Raw genomic sequence first — 25,699 nt, 5'->3', positions numbered from 1 at the left:
ATTCAAAGCTAGGAAATTATAAGATAGAGAAAATGCAGTTTTCTATGGGGTAAAGTGGCTTTAAAATCAGCTGGAACAGATGACACAGATAACTTCATTATTTCAGGCTGTTTCAAACTCCTTCACTGCCCTGAATTATCAGCTGAAAATCTGGACACACAGTTGGACAGTGTACCAGACTAACACCCAGGCACGGAGACATCCAGATCTACAAGGGCAAGAAATCCTGGTAACATAATGTAAATGATATCACCTTGTTGCACAAATTAGTTGGTGAATTTGAAGCCTGAGAAGCTATAGAGGAGTTTAGGGGGTGGTTTTCAAGACCCTTCTTGGTAGTTTTCTAGGTTGATGAGCCATAGAAAAGATTCAGAGGAAACTGTCAGAAGTTTTGCTGAGTCTTAAAGACACTTAAGAGTGTCCTAAGGATACTTTTTTCCCCCCAATAAGCTTTACTTTCCAGGCAACAGGCATTCTATAAGAGTATTTTGTGGATGTAAATGTAATTACTTAAATATTAGAAAGAAAATATATAGTCTCTTCAGGCTTGGTCATCCTACTCATGAGCATTTTGATATGAAATTCCTCTCCTGTGACCTAGTCATAATAAACAACCACTTTAGGATCCCTTCAGAGCTACTAAGGACCTGCAGATTCCCAGAAAACTATATTGGGCAGTATACAATTCAGTTGGCAACTACTGGTTTAGGTCCACCTTCAAAGAACAACCTTACAGACCAAGGCAACTAAGTGATGAAACAGCAAACAAATCTCAATGCAGACAAAAGCGATTTATGTGGAGAAAAATAATGATGTCAGTACATGCAAAAAACCCAGGTTCTAAATTGCCACTCAGAATATAATAATGAGGTTATGACAAGCAATTCCAGTGAAAACTCAGCTTGATATTTAGTAGCATGAAGAATTACCAAGCAATGTACTGGAGGACAGAACAGTGAGCACACACACAAACGCCACGTCCCAAGCACCATGTGCAGATACTCCCTCTGGAAAAGGACATAAAAACTAAGAAAAGTTCAGATCATTTGATAAAGATGACAAAAGATCTGGAGTGGTCTCCATACAGGGAACAAACAAGTTAGCTAGGACCCTTCAGCTTGGAAAAAAAGATCACTGATAAAGAATAAGACACAAGACAATAAAATCACAAATGTCCTGAAGAAACTACTCAGCAATCAGTTGCTTGTTGTGATTTTCAATGCAAAAAGTGGGGATCACTGAACAAAACCATTAGGTGCTAAAATAATACTTCACACAACAGGAGGTAGGATTTTGGAGGTCCCTGCTATTGGATGTCATGAGAGCTGAAAACCACATGGTCTCAGGGAGCAAATTTATAGAGGACAAATAAAAAAAAGGACCATTAAACCCAAAGACATTATCTCTGGTCTAAGAAACTTCTGGAGTCTGGAAGAATATTCTGGGTAAGGATCATTGTATATTTACTGCATTCTCACATAAATGTTAAGAATTTTTTTGGCCACCAGTCATATGATTTTCCCTTTGAGAACCGGCAAAAGTCTGTTACTAACACACCTGAAAGCATTTGAGTGAAATGATAAAGAGAAACTAGGGAGAAGTCAGTAATTTCATGGGACGACAATCACAAAATGGTGAGAGAGACAAAATACCAGGAAATACACGGAGGTATTCAGGTGAGGCAGGAGTATACAGGCATGTTCCCAAGTGATGGTTTGGAGTTACCCATCCTGCCAAAACGGCACATGGATAAATCATTTAAAGAAAAAATTTGGCTACATGGGCAAGCACCTATATGGCCAACAGCTTGCTTAAATATTAACTGAATAGAAATACTGAGTGCTGAAGAAACTTAAATTTGTAATAGAAGCAGCCACACCCTGGGAAGAAAACCAGATTTTAGTCAAAAAACAACATTCAGGTTTGTTTAAGAAATACGGAGCATCAAATGAAATGACAAATAAATACAACCATGTATTTGGTACAAGGTGTCATAGGTGTGACAAATCCCACTGTAGGGAGAAAGGTATGGGCAGGGTACATAGCCCAGTGTTTGATGCTGCAGGCTCTGTGGTCCCTCCGACACAGCCTGTGCTGGCTGTGGGCACCACACTCGCAGAGCAACCTTGCTACGCTCCAGCTGTAAAGCCCAGCAGAAAAGACATGTGGGCACGCTGGCTAACTTTATCAGGACATTTGTTGGGAATAACAGAACTGCTGTTGTATCCGTGCCATTTTGTTGGGGTTTGTTTACAAGGCTTGTCCTGGGCATAGAGAGTGTGCCAAATTCAGCTCCAGCAGCAGTGCAGCATGATCATGCCACCGATTGTTTTCCGGAATGGAGTTTTCCCCCTGGAAGAAAGAAATGCTCCGATTTTGCTTCGCCGCAGCTTCAAAAAGGGGTTGTTACATGAGCTGAATTGCTTTCTTCTACTGTTTAATCTAAATTTGAAATTCATGGGCAGGATTTTTTAAGGTGTCTGTATACTTTGTGAAGCCTTGTTGACTTTTGATAGGATTCAGACCTTTAAGAAAAATCACCTCAGTGGCACTGGGCTATGGTACATTCATTTCTCAGCAAACTAAAGTAAGAAAATTCTAAAAAAATTCTGAAAGTAACAAGTTACTAACATCAGATAAATCTTGAAGAAAAGCATTCCATGTGGTGAGTTCCCTTTGTTCTCTCCTTAGCTTTCTAGGCTTTCCATTCAACAGATCTTAAGGATCCTGCGGTTATTACTGAGGACTTCTCTGAGCAGCACATCATCAGACTATTCATTTAGATGTATGAATTTTTTTCTGTTTGCCCTTCTATCATATATAAAACCCCCTGCCATCAGTGCAAACATCTACAGTCCTGTGTTTCTAAAAACCAGCAATGCTAACTAGAGAAACCTCACAAATTTAATAGAGACTGCTTACGAGGACAGACTTCATAATTTGTGCTCAAGCTTAATGTGATTGCTTATTGCTTTTGTCTTTTCAAGTTATTTGCAACAACCACCCAGGCAGAGATTCAGCCACCTGAGGATTAGAGCTGCAGTAGCAGAGAGCTGAGCACAGACAAACAGAACACACCCATTTCATTGGGCTCCCAGCCTATGAAACTGGGACAGTGCTTTCAGCCACTACCTACACAATTTTGTGCATCTTCCTTTCTGGCTGTCAAGACAGAATCAACTGGAACAGAGCAATTGGTGTAAGGAAACTTGCAGTATTAAAAAAAACCAACTACAATAAATCTGCAATCTCTGGATTTGCTTGGAGATATAGAAACTGCTGAACAGCACAAGAAAATTAGACCTCTAGTTTCTTAGCTGAAATCTCCCACTTGCACTTGACAGCAAAAAAATACACCTCCAAAAAGCCAAGAGCAAAGCAAAATTTCATAGATAATACAGGAAAATGGGACTACTGAGAAGATTAAAAATTACATTATCTTATTCTATTACAAGTCTAAGTTATACCCAATTTCAGTCAGTTTATGATCCAAAGAACCTACTTTTCTTTAACTCCCAGATAAAAACTTCCTATTCTCATTTAATCTGCCAATCATAAGCTCAGTCAAAAAAAAACTATTCAGGACAGTTCATTTTATAGTTTGGTTTCTGCTGGATTGTCTATATCAACAAGTATTCTTCTCAGCTTAACCTGTCAAACTTGTATGCTTAGCAGAGTCACTGACTGAAAAGAAGCTGAAGCTGCTGCTCAGGAACATCAGCAGATACAGCAGGCATAATTCAAAACAAATTTTAGTTTCTCACATAGGTTTTAACGCTTGATGTTTTTATAATTTATGGAGATAATCAGAGCATAAAGATTAGATGGATTCAAATAATCCTCAGGGCTGAGTACTGCAGACTATAATGACTTTTAAGTGACACTGGACTTTCCACCCTTCATCCATTTTAAATGCCCAATATGCCAGAATAAATGCAAAAATATGAAGACATGCTTGAAATTTCAAGTAGCAAAATCTTTTTCCTCATATACTTTGAGAACTAAAAATTATACTTTGCACACATCTGTGCTCAAAAGAAAATTCTGCTATGCTGCTCTTCAGCCTAAGGAGCTGCCAGAACAGAAGCTGTCCGATCACAGTTCTCAACTCAAAGAACAAACTTATTAACCTATTTTATGGACTCTCAAGAGGAAAATGTGTCTTATCCATGGTTCCTCACTGTATGAGACTAGTATCTCATCAGAGGACATGGTATTATTTCACTTTTATGTCTGTCCCTCAAGAATTCTCCCTTTGATGAAATAGCTCAAGGGCAGATATCAAAAAGTCTGTTGTAGCAAGGTACAGCAAATGGATCCAAGTCACATAAGACTTCAATAAATGTACACATGGTAAAATTCCGCTTGATAAGCATAACAAATATTTGCATCACTAGGGTCCTAGAGAAGAACAATACCTTTTACTGCTGGTCATCTTCCTTTCAGACCAACTTTACAAAAGTACAGAGTACTGCTGAAACTAAGCCACAAAGGATAGAATTTATATTCCAAGTTTCTGAGGTAGCCAACTTTTTTTAAAGTCAGATTAAATAAATCACCCTTCTACACCTAAATAATCTTTTAAACATCTACTATACAACATATATACCACCATGCTTTTTTTTTTAAAAAAAACTATTATTTCAGCTATAAGCAAATTATCTTACAAAAATTAGAGATGATTCCCATTTGGAGAACTGAAAGAGGAACAGATGAGCGCAGATTTGAGTGATGGTCACAGACTCTTCCCAGGCACTTTTCAAGACAGGTGTTTGAGGCACACTTGGGACACCTGAAGATCTCCTTAACAATATTTACTAGCTGTCTGTCAAGCAATTAATCACTCTGAAGAAGAACCTCAGACATCGGTCTATGGTAAAGTACATTCTGCTTTTTTTTCCCAGGATGCTGGACATCGCTTTCTTTTGAATAAACATTCACCAGGTTGTCAGTCAGATATCCTGTATGTGTACTTTTATATATACTCACACTGATTCTCTTACCCTTTAAAGAACATGCTGTTACCAATAGTAACTAGACTGGGTGGTAGGTGGTAAACAATCATAGGAGAAAAAATGTTTTTGGAATCTATGCTTTGAATGGAACCCCAGGTTTTTCTTCTGAATGAATTTTTGACCAGTTAGACACATGCAGTGCATTTGTGCATACCATTGTGCCATTAAAAATATGGGCTTTAGATTTTACTGGTGCCTGGTATGTTGCCAGCAACACACACACAAACCTACCAATAAAAAGTTAAAAATTGTTAAAAAAGACACACTTAAAGAGAAATACCTTTATAGCTTTCATTTAAAATATAAAATAGGCGAAACTTTAAATGAAGAACATCCCATTCCAACCAAATTTTAAAATACAGTTTCATGCTAAAAGCTAAAGTCTGGATGTGGCCCCCATTGAAGCTGCCTAGTAATAGAGAAATAAACCTACTCTTTCACATTACTTGCATCCATGTCTTTGCCTCCCTGGCTTACATGAGTGTTGGCATTTTTACTACATTGATCTAAATTCTCAATTTTATTTTCTATTTCCATAGCACTGCTTTCCACAGGACTCTGAGAAGACTCTTCACCTATTTCTGCTTCCATTTTTGTGACTAAATTAAGTTCTTTATCTTCCACATCCGTTCCTTCCTCAGTTTGCTCCAGTCTCTCTTGAACTTCTTCCTCAGTTTTGTTTTCCAGTTCCTCTTTCCTCTTGGCTTTAAACACTTCAACTCCCATCATCCTCAGGTAATGAAGTCTCTCATTCTTGGGCACAAAGGCACGTAGTGAGGTCTTCCCTTGCCAACCACACAGCACTATTGGACACTGAAGATCATGAGGTTTTCTATAAACAAGCAGTTAAGTTCAGTCAATTATGTTAAAGTTCATCCTAACAACTTCATTTTATAGACATACACCAATTCAGTTCTAACCCTGAATGCATTTTATAACTAGTCACAGAAGATGAAAGTACATGGTTCTTAACTTTAATACCTACACAGTCACTTGCTTGTCTACAAGCAAGCAAGCAACCCAAAAACTCAATGTTATTAAGTTCCTGCAACAAGCAAAATAATTTTCTGGCTCTGGTTTCAAATACAAGGAACAGTAAAATAAAAGACTACATTTAGAAAATTCTCAAGAGTTTTGTCCACAAAAACGAAGAATAAAAAGTAACTTTTTCCATTCCAAATACTGGACTTTACGGGGAAACAAACAAATAAATCACGTGTAGTGATCTGCTGATCTCTGGCACAACTACCAGCTCTCTTTTATGAAGCTAAATTCTACACTTGTTTTAGGAATTCATAGACAAGACAGCATCTTTCCCTGTCCTACTCTCTGTATCCTATATGGCATTTCCCTGCATCACTATGTCTCTACTTTTGCTTTTGCTGAGTGAAAATAAATTCTTGTCCAGGTTTTAGAAATGCATAAATGGAAAGCAACACATCTACTTACTCAGGGGCTGGGTTGTACTTCAGAACTATACTTCCCATCGCTACAGGAAAGAGGGAACAAAAACAAAACAGATGTGTTACTTGGTACAATGACACAATGATTGTAATCTGAAAATGTTCAAGAAAACAAGTTTTTAGACAAACACAGAGCATGACATGGTAAGCAGTTATCTACATCAATACACTGAACTATAGACAATACCAGATTTTATTCCCTTTTTTTTCAAACTAAAGTATTTATAAAGTTACAGAAGCAATTGCCAATACTGCCTCCTCCAAAATCCCAAATAAATTAAAATACAAAATCCACACAGTGGATTAACTTACTCACTGAACCTAGCAAGGAACTTTTACTTAACTAAAATGAATGTAAGAGTATGCCAGACCAGACTTAAGAACACTTTTTTTTCTTCCTATTTTTTCTGATCAAACACGGAAGTACAAGGATCAGCAATGAATTGTAAATAAAACAGTAACAGAAGGCTCAAAAAGAGTTTTCATATCTTGACGCATCCAGTGCAGAGGAAATTACAGTTTAATACAAGTAGACATCACTCCCCACATTTAAGGAAATCAAATATGAGTAACTGATACATAAGGTCATGACAAGCAATTGCAGATGACAGTTTCAGCTGGACCACTAGCAGGCAGAAAAACCAGAAGTGTATATAAAATCTTTGTTCATCAGATATTTTAAATGCTGCCTCACAGCACCACTTTGCAAGCATCATAAGTTTGGCAAGTCTTCTGTTCTCTAAAGCTCAAAAACCATAGAGGCTGCAATCAGAAAGGACTACAATTTCTAGCAACACACTGGCTTTCAGTAATTGCTTACTTACCTAACAAGAATAATTAAGAAAAATGTAGTCAAAATTTTTAGCAAATACAGTTTATGTTACAGGATTTTTACAGCCTTCTGTGCAAAGTATAAAAATAATTTTGTGACAACAAAATTAGTAGGCTTACCCATATCTTTGACTTTCTTTTGTGTTTCACTGCTAAATTTACTTAAGAATGGATTTTCCTGGGTTAGCAGAATTTTGACATCTTCTATGCAGACATCTATAATTCTTGCATGAATGAATGGGTACAGAGTATAAATTCCCTGTTTAATAAATAAAGACAATTATTTCAAAATTTAACCACTGATTTCTAAAGGAAAAATGTTAAAAACAGTACGCGCTTTACCCAATACCAGAAAACAATTTTCACTTTTTAAACCATACTGAAAATGCAGATCACCATTAATCTGACAAAGTTAATGCCAGCTCTCTTATAGGCTCTCGAGGAAACCAAAGGAGCTCCTTTGAAAACACAATGCTATGCAATTACCTCTTGTGCTAATCTGAATGCACATCCAAACTGTTCACCATCACTGTTGCGAGACCAGACTTTTATCCCTGTGTTGATAACCTGCAAACAGCAAAGCCAATAAGCATGAGTAGGGAGAATAAATTCTTAATTACCACTATTGTTTGAAAAAACTTCTTTTTTCCTCAACTCTTTGACTAAAAGTTCATTTGCACTGGACACTGAATTATTGTGAAAATTCATTCAAGGGAAAAAGGAACTCCTGCTATAAAAATGTGGAACTCCCTCAACATAAAATGCCTTTTACTCCTTTCCATATTGAAAACTGAACAGTGTGAGGAAGAGACAGTTTTAAAAGAGGGCAACAAACTACTAATATCTAATTTTAATTTTAGTTTGAGCAAGAATTTTCTATATGATTCTGGGAAAGTCAATCAAGGACAGGATTTCAAAAATGTCCAAGTGATTACTATTTGGACACTTGATTTATCTTTTGTGATACTCAGTCTCACTACCTAATATAATGCACCAGTTTCTTAAAATTTTATCAATTACATAGCCATTTCCGGCATAAGAGATAAAAGAATAATTGTTTATCCATCTCAAAGCTCTGTTGCGAACATGTACTGAATATGCTCAAGAATTTTCAAAATTTGACTGGATAAAGCCCAGAATGTATCTGATCTAGCTCTGAAGTAATTTCTGTTTGGAACAGGAAGGAAGCTGGATTAGATGATCTCATTCCAAACTAAATAATACAATGACTTTTGAGACAAATATTTAGCATTCACAGGACATTTTCTACAGGGAATCAAAAAAAAAATCCCTCTAATTCACAAAAAGTACTTATTATTCCATTATCACTCAGCTTAATGCACATTCAAAATATTTAATTGTTAAAATTATTTTGAAACAATGTCCCTATGTAACACAGCCAGTAACTAATTCAGCTGAACTTATCTTTTTGGTTGGCTTTCAAAGCTCTTAATACCTCTATTAAGAGAGTAATTAAGGGAATGATAAATACAACATCATCAATGTAAACTTGTGAAGTTACTTGAAGACTACTTAAAAATGCTGGCACAGACACAGCAGTTATATATTCCCTCTCTCTACTTTTAAGTTCTCTTTCATCCACCAAAAATGTACTGATTTTCATCTCAGAGACTTTTACTTATCTGAGTTGACTCTCAGAGTCAACTTTTCATCTCTAACACAGAAGGGACAGAAAACATTAGTCCAGACTTAAAAAAACAAAACCCTGCCAGAGGGCTAATCCTCTATATAAATCGTACACTTGGCAAGTTCAAGGAGATACACACTGATGCTTATGAACCATACCTTCATCTTCTCACTATTGTTCAGAAGCACATTCCTTAACTCCTTAGAAACCATGTACAGCTGCCTCTTTTTTCCTTCTTGAGTTCGAGTGAGCAAATTCATCTTGGGAAATGATGGGTCCAATGCATAAAACCTCCTGTGGCCATAATACTTGTTTTGATTAACTGAGCAGTTATATCACATATTCAAAATGCATGGTTTAGCCTATTTCCTACAGCTATCTCTGCAACCACTAAGTACTTTGGCTTCAGTATAACAAAGATAAGACTTTCTAAGCTGCATGACATCAGAAAAGACAAGCTATTATAGACACTGAGACACACTGGAAAATTTCCAGTGCAAACTTTAGTTGGCTATTTTCATTTAAGTATTTAAATGTTGAGGAGAGGGAGCCCTGGTGCAAAGTCAGCCAAAAGCTGTTATACACAAGTCCAGTGAGACTCATCTTTTCTAATGAACTGACCTTGAACTACTAACATCCCTGAACTAATAGGAATCTTACTCCCAAAACAGAAACACCTTTTTTCTTACTGGATAGGAAGGAACAATGGATCATCTTCAGGAAGAAACACAAAAGGGTCTTCTTTAAAACCAAACAACTTCATTTTTTTAGATGGTGGTGGTCTAAAAAGGAAATAACATTGCACTGTCAATTTCACTAAAAGTACTTGCTTTAAAATCAGTATATTCCGTTCATTTAGTCAACACTTGGTTTATTTTAACAACAGCATGCCAAACAGAATACTGGCATTTTCTTGTGCTTCACTAAAACTACACACAATTTAACTTGTTAAAATAAGGAAGTGAAGCAGTGCTTTGAAACCAAGTTCACAAAAACAAGTAAACAGAGATTTGTGATGGAATGATTGTGAAGACAATACAGATCTTTCAACTTCTGAAAGTATTTTTTTCCCTTAACAGAGAAGAATTAACAGAGAAGAAAGTATTAACAGACTTAACAAAGGCTAATAAGAAAAAGGGTTATTTTCCAAACTTGCTGAATGAAACAGAAAGAAGACAGAAGACATGAAACATGGAAATGCAAGACAACTGAATGAATTCATTAAGTTTTCTTGATCAACTTCTAAATTAAAAAAGAACTACAGAATACTCAGCAATTGCAGAGCTGTCACAGGACAAATACTTAGACGTAATCCTTACCCGCACACTCCTTCCTTTTTACTCTGCTCAGTGTCCAAATTCTGCAATTCTTGCATTTTCTTAGACTCTTCATTTTCAGAAAGTGTTGGTTCTTCAATAATACAGTCAGAACCATTATCTGAATTAGCTGCTGTCACTTCAGTATCTCTTGTTCTTTGTGGTAATTTCTGATGAACCTATTTCAAATTACAGTATTTTCCAAAAAGCAAAAGTAGTATCCAACTTGTAACAGATGGCACATACGTTTTCTCTTTGTATGTGTATTCTTGTCAATTTGTATGCAAGTGCTTAAACAGATCCATTCAGGGAGTTAATCTGATTACGAGCTCGAGATACTACTAGAAATTGCATTTACCTCTAGTACTGATCTGGACAGTTTCATACCAGCTGTCCAAGAAAGCTGTTTTTGTACCATCTACAAAATCATTTTCAAGCACTCAGAGAAGACTATTTTAAAACAGGATCTGCTGTTTTCCTCCTCATACTCAAAGTGACACATGCATCCTGTTGCTGCACACCTTCTGTAAGTGTTAACTTAGACGTTTAACTTAGAACAGCATAAACTGTTTGGAGGGTGCTTGCTTCTGAATAAATGCTTCTTCCCTATTGCCACATACATTTTACTCATGAATTGTTCTAATGAAACAAATCAAATAAACATCTAAAGGGTTTAAGAACAAAAAGTTCTTCTCAGAGACATGACAATCTAAGAGATCACATAAATCACAACCTAAAATCCTGTTGACAGGATTTTACAGACAATTGACAACAAATGGATTAAAAGTCAGATGGCTGAAGCTGCTGCTCCAAACAGTTTAACATCCATTCCCATCATTCTGATCTGATAATCTGCTAGTGAATCACTCCTGAGAAGCCAGCCACAGAATAAGATAAACTGACATCAGAATTAGCTTAAAACACAGCAGAAAAAAGCCTTTTAGCAGAAGATTACACATAGGTGTGTGGCAGCGGCCTCAGGGGAGACAAAGAGTTACATTGTCCCACCCCAAACCCCTTGTGAAGCGCGGCCCAGGTGTTCTGATTGGGTTTGAGTCCCTGGGGGGGGTTCTCCCTTGATGTGTTTCTAATGGTTCCTGACCCTGAGCTCCACCCTCAAAGGTGGGGACCCTCAAGAGTTCTGTCCCTCAAAAACCCCTGCTGTGCCTCTGTTCGGGGCTCTCTGTTCTGGACCTGACTTTGTTCCCATGCTGAATAAATGGTTTCGTGAACGAGAGCCCATCTCGTTGGTGTTTGATGCTGGTCCCCAAAATCCTGCTGCTTCCCTGGACAAGATCCTGAAGTTGCTAGCCGCAACATAGGTGAAGAAAGTGACAGCTTTAGCTATCCAATATAATCTTGCTTCTGTAATTCTTTCAAAACCCTAGTTTTAGGGTAAAGATTCATCTTGTTATTTTACTACCATTTCAAAATCCCTCCCTTTTTTTTGTATTTTAAAAGTTGTCATGTATTTTTTCTTAAGTACTTAATAGATTTAGGAATTTGTTTTTAATTGACACACTGAACTATAACCGAAGGGCAGATACAGAACAATTATAGTATGTGTTCTACTATGTGTAAACTTTAAAAAAAAAATCCTGAAACATTATTAGTAACTAACATCTTAGATAATTTAAAAGAAGTTACCTTAGGCAGACGTTTATTCCATGGCATTGGAGACTTTTTTATTAAGACAGCCACAAAGAAGCCACCTGTGTTCTGGTGATGTGGCAATATCCTAAGACTAGAGAGAAAAGAAAAAACAATGTTGCAGCACATTCATAGCTTCATTCAGAATCACAGAATACCAGAATGCCCTCATTTATATTTACTTTCAGGATAAGGTAAGTATTCCTATTAGGATTGTGCAGATTTAATTTATTAAACTAGAAACAGGATCTAAATAGAGCATTCTAGCAAAATTACACGCATCAATGCAACACGTTCATTCACAGTTCATATCTGAGTTTTAATGACTCATTTCTAAACATTATTTTTAGAATAGCTACAGAAAGCCTTTAAAAGCAAGTAAGTCATACTGTTAACATGTTAAAGTTTTACATACTGTTTCAGTAATTTTGACTGTTTATCTTTATTGGATGCAAAGCATCTGACCTTTTTATGTGAGTACTTACTCTTCTTAAGCAACTTGCAGTTACTTCTCCTGATTCACTGGAGTTTAAATATTGTGCACTGCCGTTACATATGAAGCAACCAACACATACTTAAACCTACACATTTGTAATGTGACCTAATTATAATTTTCCCACAGCCATACATGTTACATCAAATCCTCACAAGATCTACTCTGGGAAAACTTACCAGCGCTCCAGATTCATTGCCTTTAGCTTCTCTGCATCTTTCACTGGAAACATACTAGGACGTATTTGCGTTTGTCTATTTGAAGGCACATCTTTCCACTCCTCAAACCACTGTCCATCTTTCAGCATCACCTTCAAAGGGATAAATATAAATTCAGTGAAGAATAGGGCACCATTTTACAAGTTTTAATTAAAATACTTGCAAAGCAAGGTTCAGACACCAAATAGGTAAGTTATTTTCTGATATAGAAAATTAAGTTCTTTAATTGCATTGTTTTATTGTTTAATTGTGTTGTTTCTCTGTGCATTTTATGTGTGTACTTCAGAATAGGAGATTCTTGCCAGCTACAGCTTTCTGCTCCACTTCATATGCTTCAAAAAAAACAAAACATCCAGTCAAAATGCAGATTGGTGCTGAATCAACTACAAAGATCTCTGTTAACCTGCTAAAATACATGAACCACTGAAATGCAGTGGAAGGACAGTGGTGAAATATGTAAAATCAGTGAGCCACCAGATTTAAGATACACTACTTTTTTTCCATGAGACTGGCTGTGAAACATTGTGTTGTAAGCAGCTTCCAAGAAGTATACAAAGGAAAAGAGCTACTGCAGTCTTGTAAAGATCAGAACTGAAGAATCCAAATTTCATTACATAAGAAACATGCAAGAGTACAACACAACAGCTTGGTAGGCAGAAACCTGCATGGCACAGGCATTTACAAGTTACTGACAGAAATGCTTTTGTGGAGAGTTGCTGAAGAACCATGTCCCCATTAATTTTCTAGCATCTGTACCTTTACCCAGAAAATATCTGCAGATCCGCTCTAAGACATTGTGCAGACATAAAATCACCTCAATCTGGCTAAGGGTCAAAGCTTTTGATGAATTCTTAAGATACAAATAGAAGATTAGAGCCACAACTCTTATAGGAAGGCATTTTGAATGCTCTTCAAGCAAGGATACCAACGTGAAAAAATAAGCCAGGGAACATTTGACTTCAGAGCTCTAGATGCCTGTTTTTGCACTGGATGCTAAAGCTGTAAGAAGGGTCCAAAATGGGGATGCAGAGGCCAAATGCATAAAATTAATCACCGAAATGAAGGCCCATTTTTGTTGTTAAGGCTACAAAGTAAAGCAGTTGCAGTGATGGCAAATTCAGGACTGGCAAGTATTATGAAATGGTATCATGCATCTCACTGTGATTGTCTTGAAAGTTTAATCAAGTGCTTTAGTGGAAATTGAAATGTAACATTTATCTAGACTACAATTTCACTAATAACTTTGGAATGCAGATTTCAGCATCATGAAGTCTGGCACTTTTCAGCCACTGGTCAGATCACACCTTGTGCATTTCCACATTTCCTGAAATAGAAATTACTGTACAGAATTAGTATTTCAAGTCAAAATACTACATTTCATACTGCTAGATGGAGACAACACAGACTGTACTTCTGAACTGCTCTTCTTTGGAAGTCACAACTCAAGCTTGAGAATAACCAACAACAGGAGTGATAAATAACCAAAGTCTAAAAAAATCTAGAACTATTTTGGTTTTACCAGAAAAACTGTCTAGTAGTCCAGTGCTGTTCAGTTTTGGTTTACCAGCCTAACTGGTAAGTTGGTGACTGGTAGAATGACAAAGCTCAAAGAACACGCTGAATTCTTCTATACTGCACATTTTACTGACCACGTGTTAGAGCAGAAGGAAGAGTAGAAGTCTTGCAGGAACAAATTACCTAATCTGGAGTTAAAAAGGTGTCTTCCTTCAAGCCCAAAATAATTTGCTGGAGTGCACTCATCATCTGGCTTAAGGAGGGAATACTGAATGCTATTTTCAAGGACCTAAGTGTCCCTTGAACAAAACCTTATTTCTGTTTTTGCTGTTTCCAGAGATTAACAGTCAACTGTAAATTACTGATGTTCAGTAATATTCAATGTAATTAGTCACAGACCTCCCAGAAAACAAATACTGCACCAAGGAACAAAAGACTAGCATCAAAGTAAGCAGATAAATCCGCAGTGATGCTAGCCAATGAGGCATGAAAATACACAGTAGCAGGAGATCAGGTCTGAAAAAAGTCTGGCAAACTTTCAACACATTAGACTATTTTTCAGTACCTTTTAGGGAAATTTATATTTCAACAGCAAACAGAAAAATAGATGCCACAGGGAATAGAATATACCCTTAGTGAAATTTGGTAGAATTGTGATCACAGAGCCACATTTATGCATTTTACATTTATTCTTCAGGTACAAGCATACAGTGTAAACTTTAGGAACTGTAAGAAGAAAGAAATCAGCTAGTTTCTAAGCTGGATTTCCAGTGGCAGAACATAGACAAATCTTTATTCCCTGCATCTTGTTCATTAGACTGTACACAGGCATAAACCTGTCTGCCATTGCAAGAGACTAGTGAGATGGTAAGACAGAAAAACCAATGGCATTGCAAAGGCACACACTCTTAACTAAAATTTAGTCAGTTTCTTTCCCCACTACCAGGATGGCCTTCTACTTTTCTTGACTATACTCTCGACAAGAAGCTGAAGCAATTTTGGGTTTTTTCTGCCCCTCCATATTAGTTTGTTTCCAAAACTGAAATAATTTAAGGTCTGGAACAAAATACAGGATTCTATTAATATTCTAGGATTAGTCACATCACTGGAAGCTTTATAGCTTATTTGTAGAAACAGTTTCACAGCTTTTACTTCTAAATGAAGTAAAACGAACTAGAAGTACTGGAATCTAAAATGAAGAACTATGGAATCTAACATTCACAGACCTTGAAGACAGAGATGGATGGCTAACATTAAAAGTGGCTGAAATCATGTTGCCATCTACAGGCCAAATATGCACAACAGAATAGGGAATTGTAGCAAGAGAGTATATGAGACAAAGGAAAGAAACCTAGAGGTAAGGGGAGAGCAGATGAGGAGAAAAAACTTACTCTAGCAAAGACTTTCAGCTTAGCTGTCTCCCCTAAGCATCAAATCACTGCCATTAATGCAGCAAAACCTAATGTTATGTTACAATTTAGAATTTCCTTAATTTAACACCCATTAACACTACAGACCAAGAACTTCACAAAAATATCAGTTTAAGTACCTTCCATTTTGTAATTCCTGGCATCCTCTTCAAACCTGGTAACTCAGAAGAGACATCAGCAAGTTCTAAGGCACCTGAAATCCCAAGAATATAAACGTTTTGAAAACAGATTTTAAGAGTTATGTTGTCAATTAACTTTTACAAAAATAGTATTCCTTAAAGTTTTAAACTATTTTAGGAATAGTACTTTTTACAACTTTCAAGACATAAAATGCCATACAACTTCTACCACTTACATTAACAAAGAAGGTGAGAAGAACTGTTATTAATAACTGTAAAATGCAACCTAAAAATTACCCAAAACAAATGGTTATATATTTTTGTAGCAGCTGCAGAGTAACACTCCACAACTTGTATCATTAAATATCAGTGTTCTAAGCAATAGAATCACTGAAGTTTTTATTCTCATTTACTCGGTATTTGGATTTACTACACTGTTTAAGTATTTTCAGGGAAAACTTTCGGTGTAAAAATGCTTTCTGAAATGCCTATGATATTCTAAATTCAAGGCGTTACAAGCTCAATATATTCCAGTGAGAGAGAAAAGAGAATGTGTTATTTTTAAAATGCAAAGGAAAATTCTGAACTGTTTAACGCTAACATAACAAAAGACTATATGCCTAAAATATGTCAAATTATTACAAGAAACATTAATAGGGTATTGCTTAATCTATTGAATAAAAGCTTCAAGCTGCTCAAAGTCCAGAAGGAATGATAAAAGTTTACTGTTTAAATAGGGGATCTCCCTAGGAAAGAATAACTTTTAACAGTGCTTTTCTGTGATTCTGAATACTTTAGTTATTTAACAGTCAGGTAGGCTCTTCCTCATGTTGTACACAATTTACCAACCTGTTTTACATGACTAACCATTTACTCTTACAGCGACAGCTTAAGCAAGTCTTTTAAATAAATGAAAAGGAGATACATGAATTCATAGAAAATTAAAAAATTACATCTCAAAGGTGATTACACTTGATGTTTTACATCCATCCTTTCAATACTCCTGCCTCCCTACAGCATGACCTCAGCTGAAATCTCAAGACTACATCAGACTGATCAGGCACTGAAGAGTCTGTCAGAAGTGCTACAATTTCCAGTAGTTGCTACATGGTACAAAAATGGCATTCTCCCTACTCCTTCATCCCTAAGGGTAAAGCAATCTCATCGGCTTCACAAGCAGCAAGGTAACACTGTGCTTGAAACTACCAACAAACCTTCTGGACTGACCTAAACTAATTCTTGAGGTACAATGCCCCTTGAAGACCACTGCACTACTTCTTTACTCCTACCTTCTTAAGCTACATCTTTGTTCAAGTTCCAAGAATAACATTCACTTGCTGGGACACACCACAGCCTCCAAGTATGCCTCAAAACACCTCCACTGGGCAGAGATTAGATTTGGATGTCATAGCTAGTCTTTCTTTCAAAGTATTGAATCTCCCCCAGGTGCTGCAATTGCTGGCCTCTACATCCTACTGCGTTTGTGCTCCTATCCCACCTAGTTCTTAATGCTTTCCAATCTTGTCACTGTTAAAATTAATGCTGGCTTACTATGGCCTTCAATAAGCGAAGCAGACTGTTATTTATTGGAAATGTGTCTATGATTACCAGAGAAACTTCTAAATAAAAATGTCCTTTCACAGAATCACAGAATAAGCTGAGTTGGAAGGGACCCACCACGATCATCAGGTCCAATTCTGGCCCAGTGCAGGACACTCCAAGAGTCCCATCATGTGCCTGAGAGCATTGCCCAAATGCTTCTTGAACTCTGTCAGGCTTGGTGCTGTGACCACTTTCCTTGGGAGTCTGTTCCAGTGCTCAACCATCCTTTGGGTGAAAAAACGTTTCCTAATATCCAACCTAAATCTCTCCTGACACAACTTCAGGCTATTCCCATGGGTCTTGTCATTAGTCACCTGCCCTTCCTCTTCCCATCACAAGAAAGTTTCAGACTGCAATGAGGTCTCCCTTCAGTCTCCTCCAGGCTGAGCAGAACAAGTTACCTCAGCCACTTGTCATCAGGCTTTCCTGCAGACCCTTAATAATCTTTGTTACCTTCCTCTGCATGCCCTGTAATAGTTTAATGGCTTTCTTATATTGCAGTGATCGAACATCACACAGGACACAAGATGAGGCTGCCCCAGTGCACAGCAGAGTGAGAGTAGAAATTACATAGTCAATTCCTAATCAATATACAAGCACTTTAGCTAAAGTGCTGTTTCTAAGACATTGAAATTTCATGCACAATTTGGGGCCAGAATAGCTAAAAGTAAACATTACACAAAACAGGCTACCAACTTCCAGAGTTAAGTGCTGCTCCACAAGTAACAGAGCTGCTTCTGCTCTGGAAAAGGCACAACTTTAAAAAGGCTGAAAAACTTTTCATGACAAATCCAATTAGATGTTTCCAAAATTCAGGTTACTGATTCAGAAAAAATGGTATACACCAGCTACTAAATGGGCTACTGAACCTTACTATCACGAAGTGATGCAGTGCAGCCTCCCAGCTCATCTCAATTTTTTCCACCTCATGTAACCTCAGCCTTTACATGCAAGTCAAAAATGCAAAACAACCCGTAAGTTTAAACACATTAAAATTCCAAGCACATCAAAATGCGGGGCAAAGGATGCTAAAGGTACCAGCGACTCCCACCTACTGATGTACAATTATTTTGCTCTGACTGCTTAACTACACTCTGGGCTTTTTACTCCTATAATGCACAGCAGCAATGTTCCACACTGAGTTTTCCAAAGGAATTACAGATGTTAGACATGAATTCCAACCAGTGGAAGCAGTCAGTCGGAGCCAGATAACAGAGACTGAATTCCACTGATCTGTAAAAGTGTCTTCTGAATCATTAACAACTCATCAGGTTTTATATTTGCAGCTGAGTCACACCATTTAAGAAGACTGCTCATAGCAACATTAATGAAATCCTACTGGTACAAAAAATTTTCAGTTTTGCAAACTAGCAGCATATTACCCACACTAAGCTTATCACTAATACCACCATACACATATCCTTTTTTTGGCTGAGGGAAAAAAAAAAAAAAATAGTTCCCCACTCTGTTCAAGCTCACATTCTCACCTTGACTCTTTTCCAGCAGAGAGGCAATCACAGCTTCATTTTCAATGGGATTCAAGGAACACGTGGAATACACCATTCTCCCACCTTCTGCCAGTTGTTCAGCACCACGGGTTGCAATTCTCAACTGCAATCTAAGAGAACACTCTTGGTCTAGCCAGCTATCATTAGGGAACCCCAAAAAAGCTTTACTACACACACAACTCTCCATGGACTAAGCCAGCACTTGGGGAGTTCCACAACTGTCAGCAGTACACAGATTATAGTCAGTGTTAAACTTAGTCAGCTTAGTGAAGTCTACACTGCACACACATTCACAATGACACTTATCAAATTAAAGCAGCAATTAGGTCAAACATTAGCACAGCAAAACTTTGAACATAACATTCTCTATTTTGTTCCTTCTAGTGCTCCCTCAATTTTATATGAGGACTAGAAAAATAACACCTGAAAACATGAGTCTTCTCAGAAATGCAGTTAAAATGAGGAGTAATCTGGCTATTACAAATGTTATGGACAACATAGCTTAACTAGCAGCGAAGAAAGGTACCTTCTGAGAAAGGCATCACTGAGCTGGACCATGAGTTTAGATCCTACCTGCCTATCTCCAACTAAAATGAAACCTGCAATAATGAAAGAGCTGCCACGAAGTCATAGGTCAGCTGAGTCACAGTAACCAATGGCATCCCCAGCTTGTAAAAAATACACAGTAAAATGTTGATTTTTTTTTCATCTATTTCAATCACTACACTTTACCACATGCCTGCACTAGGCTAAGTACTCATTCACCATCAGTTTATATAAATCCATCTCAGGTAACTGAAACCATTTGTGTATGATCTCTAGAATCCTAAAGACTTAAAAATATCACTATTAAATTTTACAACTTACTGTATTTTCCAACAGTATTTTAACTGCCTAAATGCTAGTCCCAAGCAAGTGACTTGTTCCATTTTATTAGCTAGCTTGTCTAAATCAATTAAATGAATATTTCCATGTCAGATATTTTTAACAATACAAGCAATTTAGATTCACATGCTTCCCTCCTCACATCTGAAACCCTACACTTCCTCTCAATAGTACTAAGCTCTTGATTTGAGAGAAAAATTACTCTTCTTAGTCTCTGCTTTGTCATACATTATCATGTGAATGCATGCAGATGTAAAGATATAGAAAAAGGAGAGAAAAATGAAAGAAGCGCAGATGTGCAATAAACATTCTTACCCATGGAGCTGCAAACTGTTTTGTGTTGTCCACTTCTTCCACACATCAATGTTTTTCCTCAGGGTTCCATCTCCACTGCAACAGAGGTCAAACAGATTTGTATTATTTGTGTGTAAAACTCATTCCATATCCAAGTCATTTATAGCAGCACAAAAATACATGTCCCTCCTCCTTATAACTAGTTCTCCTACACTGTTCTGTTTTTTTTCCTCACTGTCTTTGTATTTCAGAGTCCTGAACATAAGGTCAAAATTTAAGCCCTTCAAGTGACCAAATTTAAGGACCACCCGGAATGGAAAAAATTACCATCATTCTGTATCCCCATACTTAAAAGGCATTCAGATTTACTATAAATCCTAACTCACTAACCTACTCAAAAGGCGTAATTCAGTAACATAAAAAAAATTAGCACCACACTTAAAGTAGTAAAATCCATGTATTCGTTTACAAGCAAGGTACCTGCAGGGGACATCACATAAAATCCTGTCATAGAAAAGGATCTCTTTTCTTCCATCAACATCTATTTGCAGGTTAGGAATGCTGGAGGCATCATGATTTACCACCATGATGCATGGACTGTTTAATCTCTTAGCCTGGTGAACCAGCAAATAGCAGCGCTTGTTGTCGACATCATTGGCAATTACAAAACCATCTGGAAATGTAAAACAGTGAGAAAATGCTTTACTAATCAATAGATGAAAAATTCTACATAGTTTATTACCTTATCTTCAAAAGTTCTGTAAACCTTTCACTAGAGATTTTTACTCAAAAGATTGCTCATGAACAGGGGAGCCCTTACTGAGCATAAAACAACTTAAAGCATGTTGAAGGTTAACTGATAAGTCTCAGCAGTTTTAGCTCCCATCCTGTGGCAGTAAGACACAGCCAAGGGCCCTTCAACTTTTCAAAGGAAAACCTCTAAAACAGAAAAAAACCCTACTGTCACCAAAGACAATCTCTACATCAGCAAATTTTCAGTACAAGGCCAAAAGAATCCACACTCCCTACAACTGTTACAGTGTAAATGGACAGTATTTTCTGTGAGCATCTAACCAAAAAGAAAGATTCTGAAGCTTACAAAAATGATAAATATTTTTATTGCTTCAAGTCTAAAGCAGCTTAATCCAGTGCTTGCAGGATACCACAAAAGCACAGAGGCTCATGGGCCACCATCTACTAAGTAAACTTGATTTATATATATATATAAAGCTCTAATCACATGTACTGTAATCTGAACTGTAAAGATATATATAATTCATGTCTGTTTTTCAAGCAAAGGAAGCTCATGAAGTTTCAAATCAAAGATGGGTACCTTTAATCTCATAACAACCCCTTGGTAAATTCAATATGTAGTTAAATGCAGATACTCATCTGTGACATTAAAAACAATCTACTACAAGAAAAAGCAGAAATTCCAAGTCATAAGTTTTTAGTTTTCCAGACTTACTGGGAAAAGGAACATTCATGTCTGCATGCAACATTTCAATGAGTTGTGCAGTCTTAGATCCAGGAGCAGCACACATATCTAGAATCTACAAACATATGAAAGTTTAAAGAAGTCCTGCCTTGTACCTTTTCAGTACTTGAGAAATTTACTATGTTCTTATTCAAATTAAGTACTTTTGAATCTGGAGAATTATGATTGTTCTGAACACCAATTTGAAAAAAAACAAAGTACAATCTTGTTCTTTGTATGCTTTCCCTTTGAAGGCTGAAAATATAAAAATTACTTTAGTTTATAAGGAACAAAAACATCAGCTGAAATAAAATTGGAAAGAGGAACTAGAATACAGATTTGGGGACATTATCCTTTTATCAGTTCACAAACAATTCCAACTTAAGTTATCTGCAACTTTACATATATGCACATATATTAAAGACAAAGTTACACTCAAGAGCAAGTACTACTTTTCTTTAAACTATCAGTAAATTAATCAGAGACAGTAGTTTATACAGATTTTATAAAAATTAATTGTTCTCCCTCTCCACACATTTACATTTCAATGCATAAAATCAGGGCAGTACAGGTTTCCTGCTTCTTTATCTTGGAAGAAGCACTTGGGAGGTGTTTGAACTGCCCTGACGCAGCTGAACATAACAGAAGGAACACAAACACCTAAATTCTAGTGTATTTCTCCCTCCTAATAAATCACTAACTCACCTTGTGATGGAGTCATTGGTAGAGTCACTTTCAGGAGCAAAATAACTGACATCTCACACTGTTCTCTTAAGCAAGGAAGCTTAGAGTCTTTCCTCTTGCCTAGTTACAGATTTTCAGAAATATATGTCTATCTCCTGATACACTTTGGCTTCAGTAAAAATTAGCTGAAATTGTGCAACAGGATAAAGGATGGCAACAGTCTGCTCAGATCCCCATGCAGGCCCCCAGCACAAACAAGACTAAATCAGAAGAGAGCCCCCAGAGAAACACAGAGAGTTCCAGAGAATGTGTGGTAAGTGCTGTCATGCAGCAGCGCTAATGCATCATGAAACACACCCTGCAAGACAGTATCAGATCTGCTGTTTAAATTAAGAGATGTGATGCTACTGTTTTCTACTTTCATAGATAATGCAAAAGATAATGAAGAATAAACAAGGCTAAACACACTCTTAAAACTGTCCAGCAAACTGATGGTGGGAGAAAACAGATTAAAAATGAACACAGCTAAGGGGAGGTTTGACAATCATTAATTTTATTCTTGTGGAAGATGGAATCAGCATCTTAGACATGACATACAGAACATGCTGGTTAAACAAAAGTAACCTGCAATTCTGGTCCTGACAAGCAGCTAAGCTAAGGACCACAAATGGTCCTAAATGACAAGTCAGGACATCATTAAACATTTGCTGTTTTGGCACAAGAGAGGATAAAGAACCTAGTCTTAGTCTGATTTATGAAATCCTGCACACATTTCTAGAAAATACTGCAATACTCACCCAAATTAAACATTAAATGTAAAGCCTATATACTGCTAGCTTAGCATATACAATGTATGTGCAAAAATATCCCTACAATTTGTATTTTACATTAAGATGAACGTGTTCAACACCCGTTCAATTCCAGACAAAAATCAAAATACACCTGTGACACATCAGGACTGAGACTTTCAATTTACTATTCACTTAAAAGAAGTGAGAAGACCTTGCCTCACATAGAACAGCCATAGCTGTCATATACCAGGTTGGGGTGAAAGTAGGACAAAAAAAGGTGAAAAATTATGTATACTAAGTAATGTTAATATAAAAAAAAAAATTGTGTACAAGCTAATCTTTAAAACATATGTTAGAATTCTGATAGATATAAAATTTTAAGATTCAGCATGAAAATTTAATCAAGAAGAACACAATATGGCTGCTGGAGATAGCAAGGCAACTAGCCCATTAATTTAATAGACTAAGAGTAACTTGACAACCTCGGTCTACAAACAAGCACAGAGTATGAAAACTCAGAAAAAAAAGTTAGATCAGAAAGTTTGCTGCCAGATATCCATATATTCATATCCAGATATTCATATAGTGTGCCATAAGAAAATACCAAGGGCATTCCTTACACACTTCAGTTAAAGTTAGCACCCTATACTGTTAAGCCACCACCAACAGCATGTTTCAGCTCTCCCAAAATATTTAATCTAACAGATTATTTATAGAGTAGAACTTTTCAGCTTCTTCAAAAGGCATAGAGGAGTGAAATCTACAAGGCAGGGAATATGATCAATTGCATCTTGAAAACTACATCTGTTCACAGTGTGATGGAGAGAGAAGTTACAAACAGTTACCTTACTTTAAGAGCAAGTTGTAACAAGAAAACATAACTCAGATGCAGCTAAACACATTTATACATTGAAAATAAGACTATGCAACTGCCTAAAATGGAAGGGTTTTTTCAGAGTATTACAACTGAAAAGCAGATGTTCCTCTGACAGTGTGTTTGTGATCTGAACATTAATTGAGTCTTGCTCTTGATATGCAGAAAGCATAAAATGTACCAACATGAAACAGAATCATGTATCAGCCTTGATACTGCTCTTGTGATTTGTAGTTCACTTAAGGTAAGTTCAGGGAACAAACTTTAGTACACATTATATTCTAGGCTTACTTTATGATGAGGGCTAACATTAAGCAGTAGAGGTGGGATCATACTAACAGCCTCCTGACGACTGATATTTCCCTTGAAAGGAAAAAAAGAAATTAAATGTGGTTTTATTCCATGAAAGAATGCATTTTTTCTGCAACAAAAGTTTTAAATTGTTACATAGTAAAATAACAAAGCAGTCAGAAATACACTACTATAAACTTAGGATTAAATTCCGTTAATTGTAATTTCAATTGTAATTTCCTAATAATTATTTACTCCAATTGCATTAATTCTGTAGTTTCTGCTCAAGAGAGAGGAGAAAGTGGCTCTAATCAAATGACAAACATCCATCACTTAAGTGTTGTCATGCACATGCATGCACTTTTTACCACATTTTGTTTATAACAGCAACTTATTATTTTACAGGGACTCATTTGAACATCCCCAAGCAACAACAAAAATGCAATTAAGTTTAGGCAAATATTTGTAGCTGCAGTTATGCACCAGAATCACTGGATGCATCACTGCCAGCTGCAACACGAAATCCAGATTCTTCTGAGCTACTGAACTTCGGAGAGAAGTTTCATCTTTCATAATGTATTTCAGTAAAACATTGCTCAGGAGATGCCAGGAAAAAAAAATCAAGATCTATCCAAAACTTACACATTCTGTCTCGCTAACCAGAAATTGATGCAATTTTTCCAGTTGTGGGGACTTGCGTAAGATTTTTCTACTCAAGTTAGTGTGCCAGGCTAACTCTTCAGGATACCTGATGGGAAAGAGACGAGAAAAGAACAGAGGCAGAAGAAAGAGACTGATGAGCTAGGCTGGTTCATGCAGGAACATGCAGAATGCCTTGTCTCCAGAACACTCACCAGCTCAGCAACTGCGGCATCTCGACTTTTTGGCCATCCACCTCCAGGTCCTGCAGCTCTCGGAAGTACTTTTCCTTCAAGCAGTGGAGAATCTCTTTGGCGTGGCTACACACGAGAAACACCCGGAGGGACACCGGATGGAGAATCACAGAATCATAGGATGGTTCCGGTTGGAAGGAGACTTAAAAATCGCGTAATTCCACCCCTCTGCCGTGGGCGGGACACCTCCCCCTGTGCCATGTGGCTCTGGCAGCCGCTGTCCGAAGCGCGGCCCCACTGGAGCCCCAGCCCGTACCTGCGGTAGCCGGTGATGCGCAGCGTGGCGGGGAGAGGCTCCCGCAGCGCCGCCATGAACGCGTCCCACTCTCCGGCGGGTACGATACCCAGCTCCCGGTAGTACCGCTCGAACAGCTCGTTCTCCTTCACGATCTCGGGGTAGCCGCCGGCCCAGCCCTGAAGAAAAGCGCCGCCGCCGCCGTCAGCCCGGCGGCCCCAGCGCTCCCCGCCCCGCTTTACCTGCCCCAGCCCGGCTCTCACCGCCTGGTCGCCGCCGCCGGCTCCGCCGCCCCGCTCCTGCCGCTGCTGCTGCTGCTGCTGCTGCCGCCGCCGGCGGTCCCGCGCCCTGCGGCCCATGGCAGCTAGAAGGCGGCCGAGCCGCGCCACCAGCCCCACCGTAAGAAAAACTGGCCGCTCCCGCTTCGCCTCCGCTCTCAACCGGACGGAGGCACCGCGCGACTGCCG

At 37.7% G+C, this 25,699-nt stretch overlaps 1 protein-coding gene across 2 annotated transcripts; it reads right to left on the bottom strand.

Annotated features, from left to right (window-relative positions):
- Positions 1–884: 884 nt before the first annotated feature.
- NSUN2 (NOP2/Sun RNA methyltransferase 2) lies at positions 885–25,699 on the bottom strand. 2 transcript variants are annotated; one of them, XR_004496014.1, is made up of 20 exons: positions 25,496–25,699; positions 25,254–25,411; positions 24,959–25,063; positions 24,747–24,852; positions 24,105–24,176; positions 21,456–21,540; positions 20,468–20,660; positions 20,009–20,083; positions 18,788–18,918; positions 15,699–15,772; positions 12,596–12,726; positions 11,921–12,017; positions 10,277–10,452; positions 9,647–9,739; positions 9,116–9,251; positions 7,796–7,876; positions 7,430–7,568; positions 6,465–6,504; positions 4,668–5,847; positions 885–2,352 (listed from the first exon to the last, which is right to left on the bottom strand). XR_004496014.1 is itself a non-coding variant. In XM_015618243.3 (19 exons), exons 1-19 carry the CDS (start codon positions 25,589–25,591, stop codon positions 5,445–5,447), a joined length of 2,391 nt encoding a protein of 796 aa, XP_015473729.1. In that variant the 5' UTR covers positions 25,592–25,699; the 3' UTR covers positions 885–5,444. The 2 variants fall into 2 exon arrangements, 1 of the variants encoding a protein (XP_015473729.1); XM_015618243.3 differs by having other exon boundaries at positions 885–5,847.

Source organism: Parus major, chromosome 2, assembly GCF_001522545.3.
Source record: "Parus major isolate Abel chromosome 2, Parus_major1.1, whole genome shotgun sequence".
In the NCBI taxonomy this organism is placed as follows: Eukaryota; Metazoa; Chordata; class Aves; order Passeriformes; family Paridae; genus Parus; species Parus major.
Note: the sequence above shows the minus strand (reverse complement) of the source record. Positions and strands in the feature narration are given on the sequence as shown.

Bases quoted from the DNA above. Each gene is read 5' to 3' on its own strand.
- NSUN2 (XM_015618243.3), bottom strand. From the start codon at position 25,591: ATGGGCCGCAGGGCGCGGGACCGCCGGCGGCGGCAGCAGCAGCAGCAG. The intron at 24,853-24,958 runs GTGAGTGTTCTG...CTTTCCCATCAG, and splicing joins ATGCCGCAGTTGCTGAGCTG to GTATCCTGAAGAGTTAGCCT. The intron at 24,177-24,746 runs GTAAGTTTTGGA...TTTCCTTTCAAG, and splicing joins TGGTTAGCGAGACAGAATGT to GGAAATATCAGTCGTCAGGA.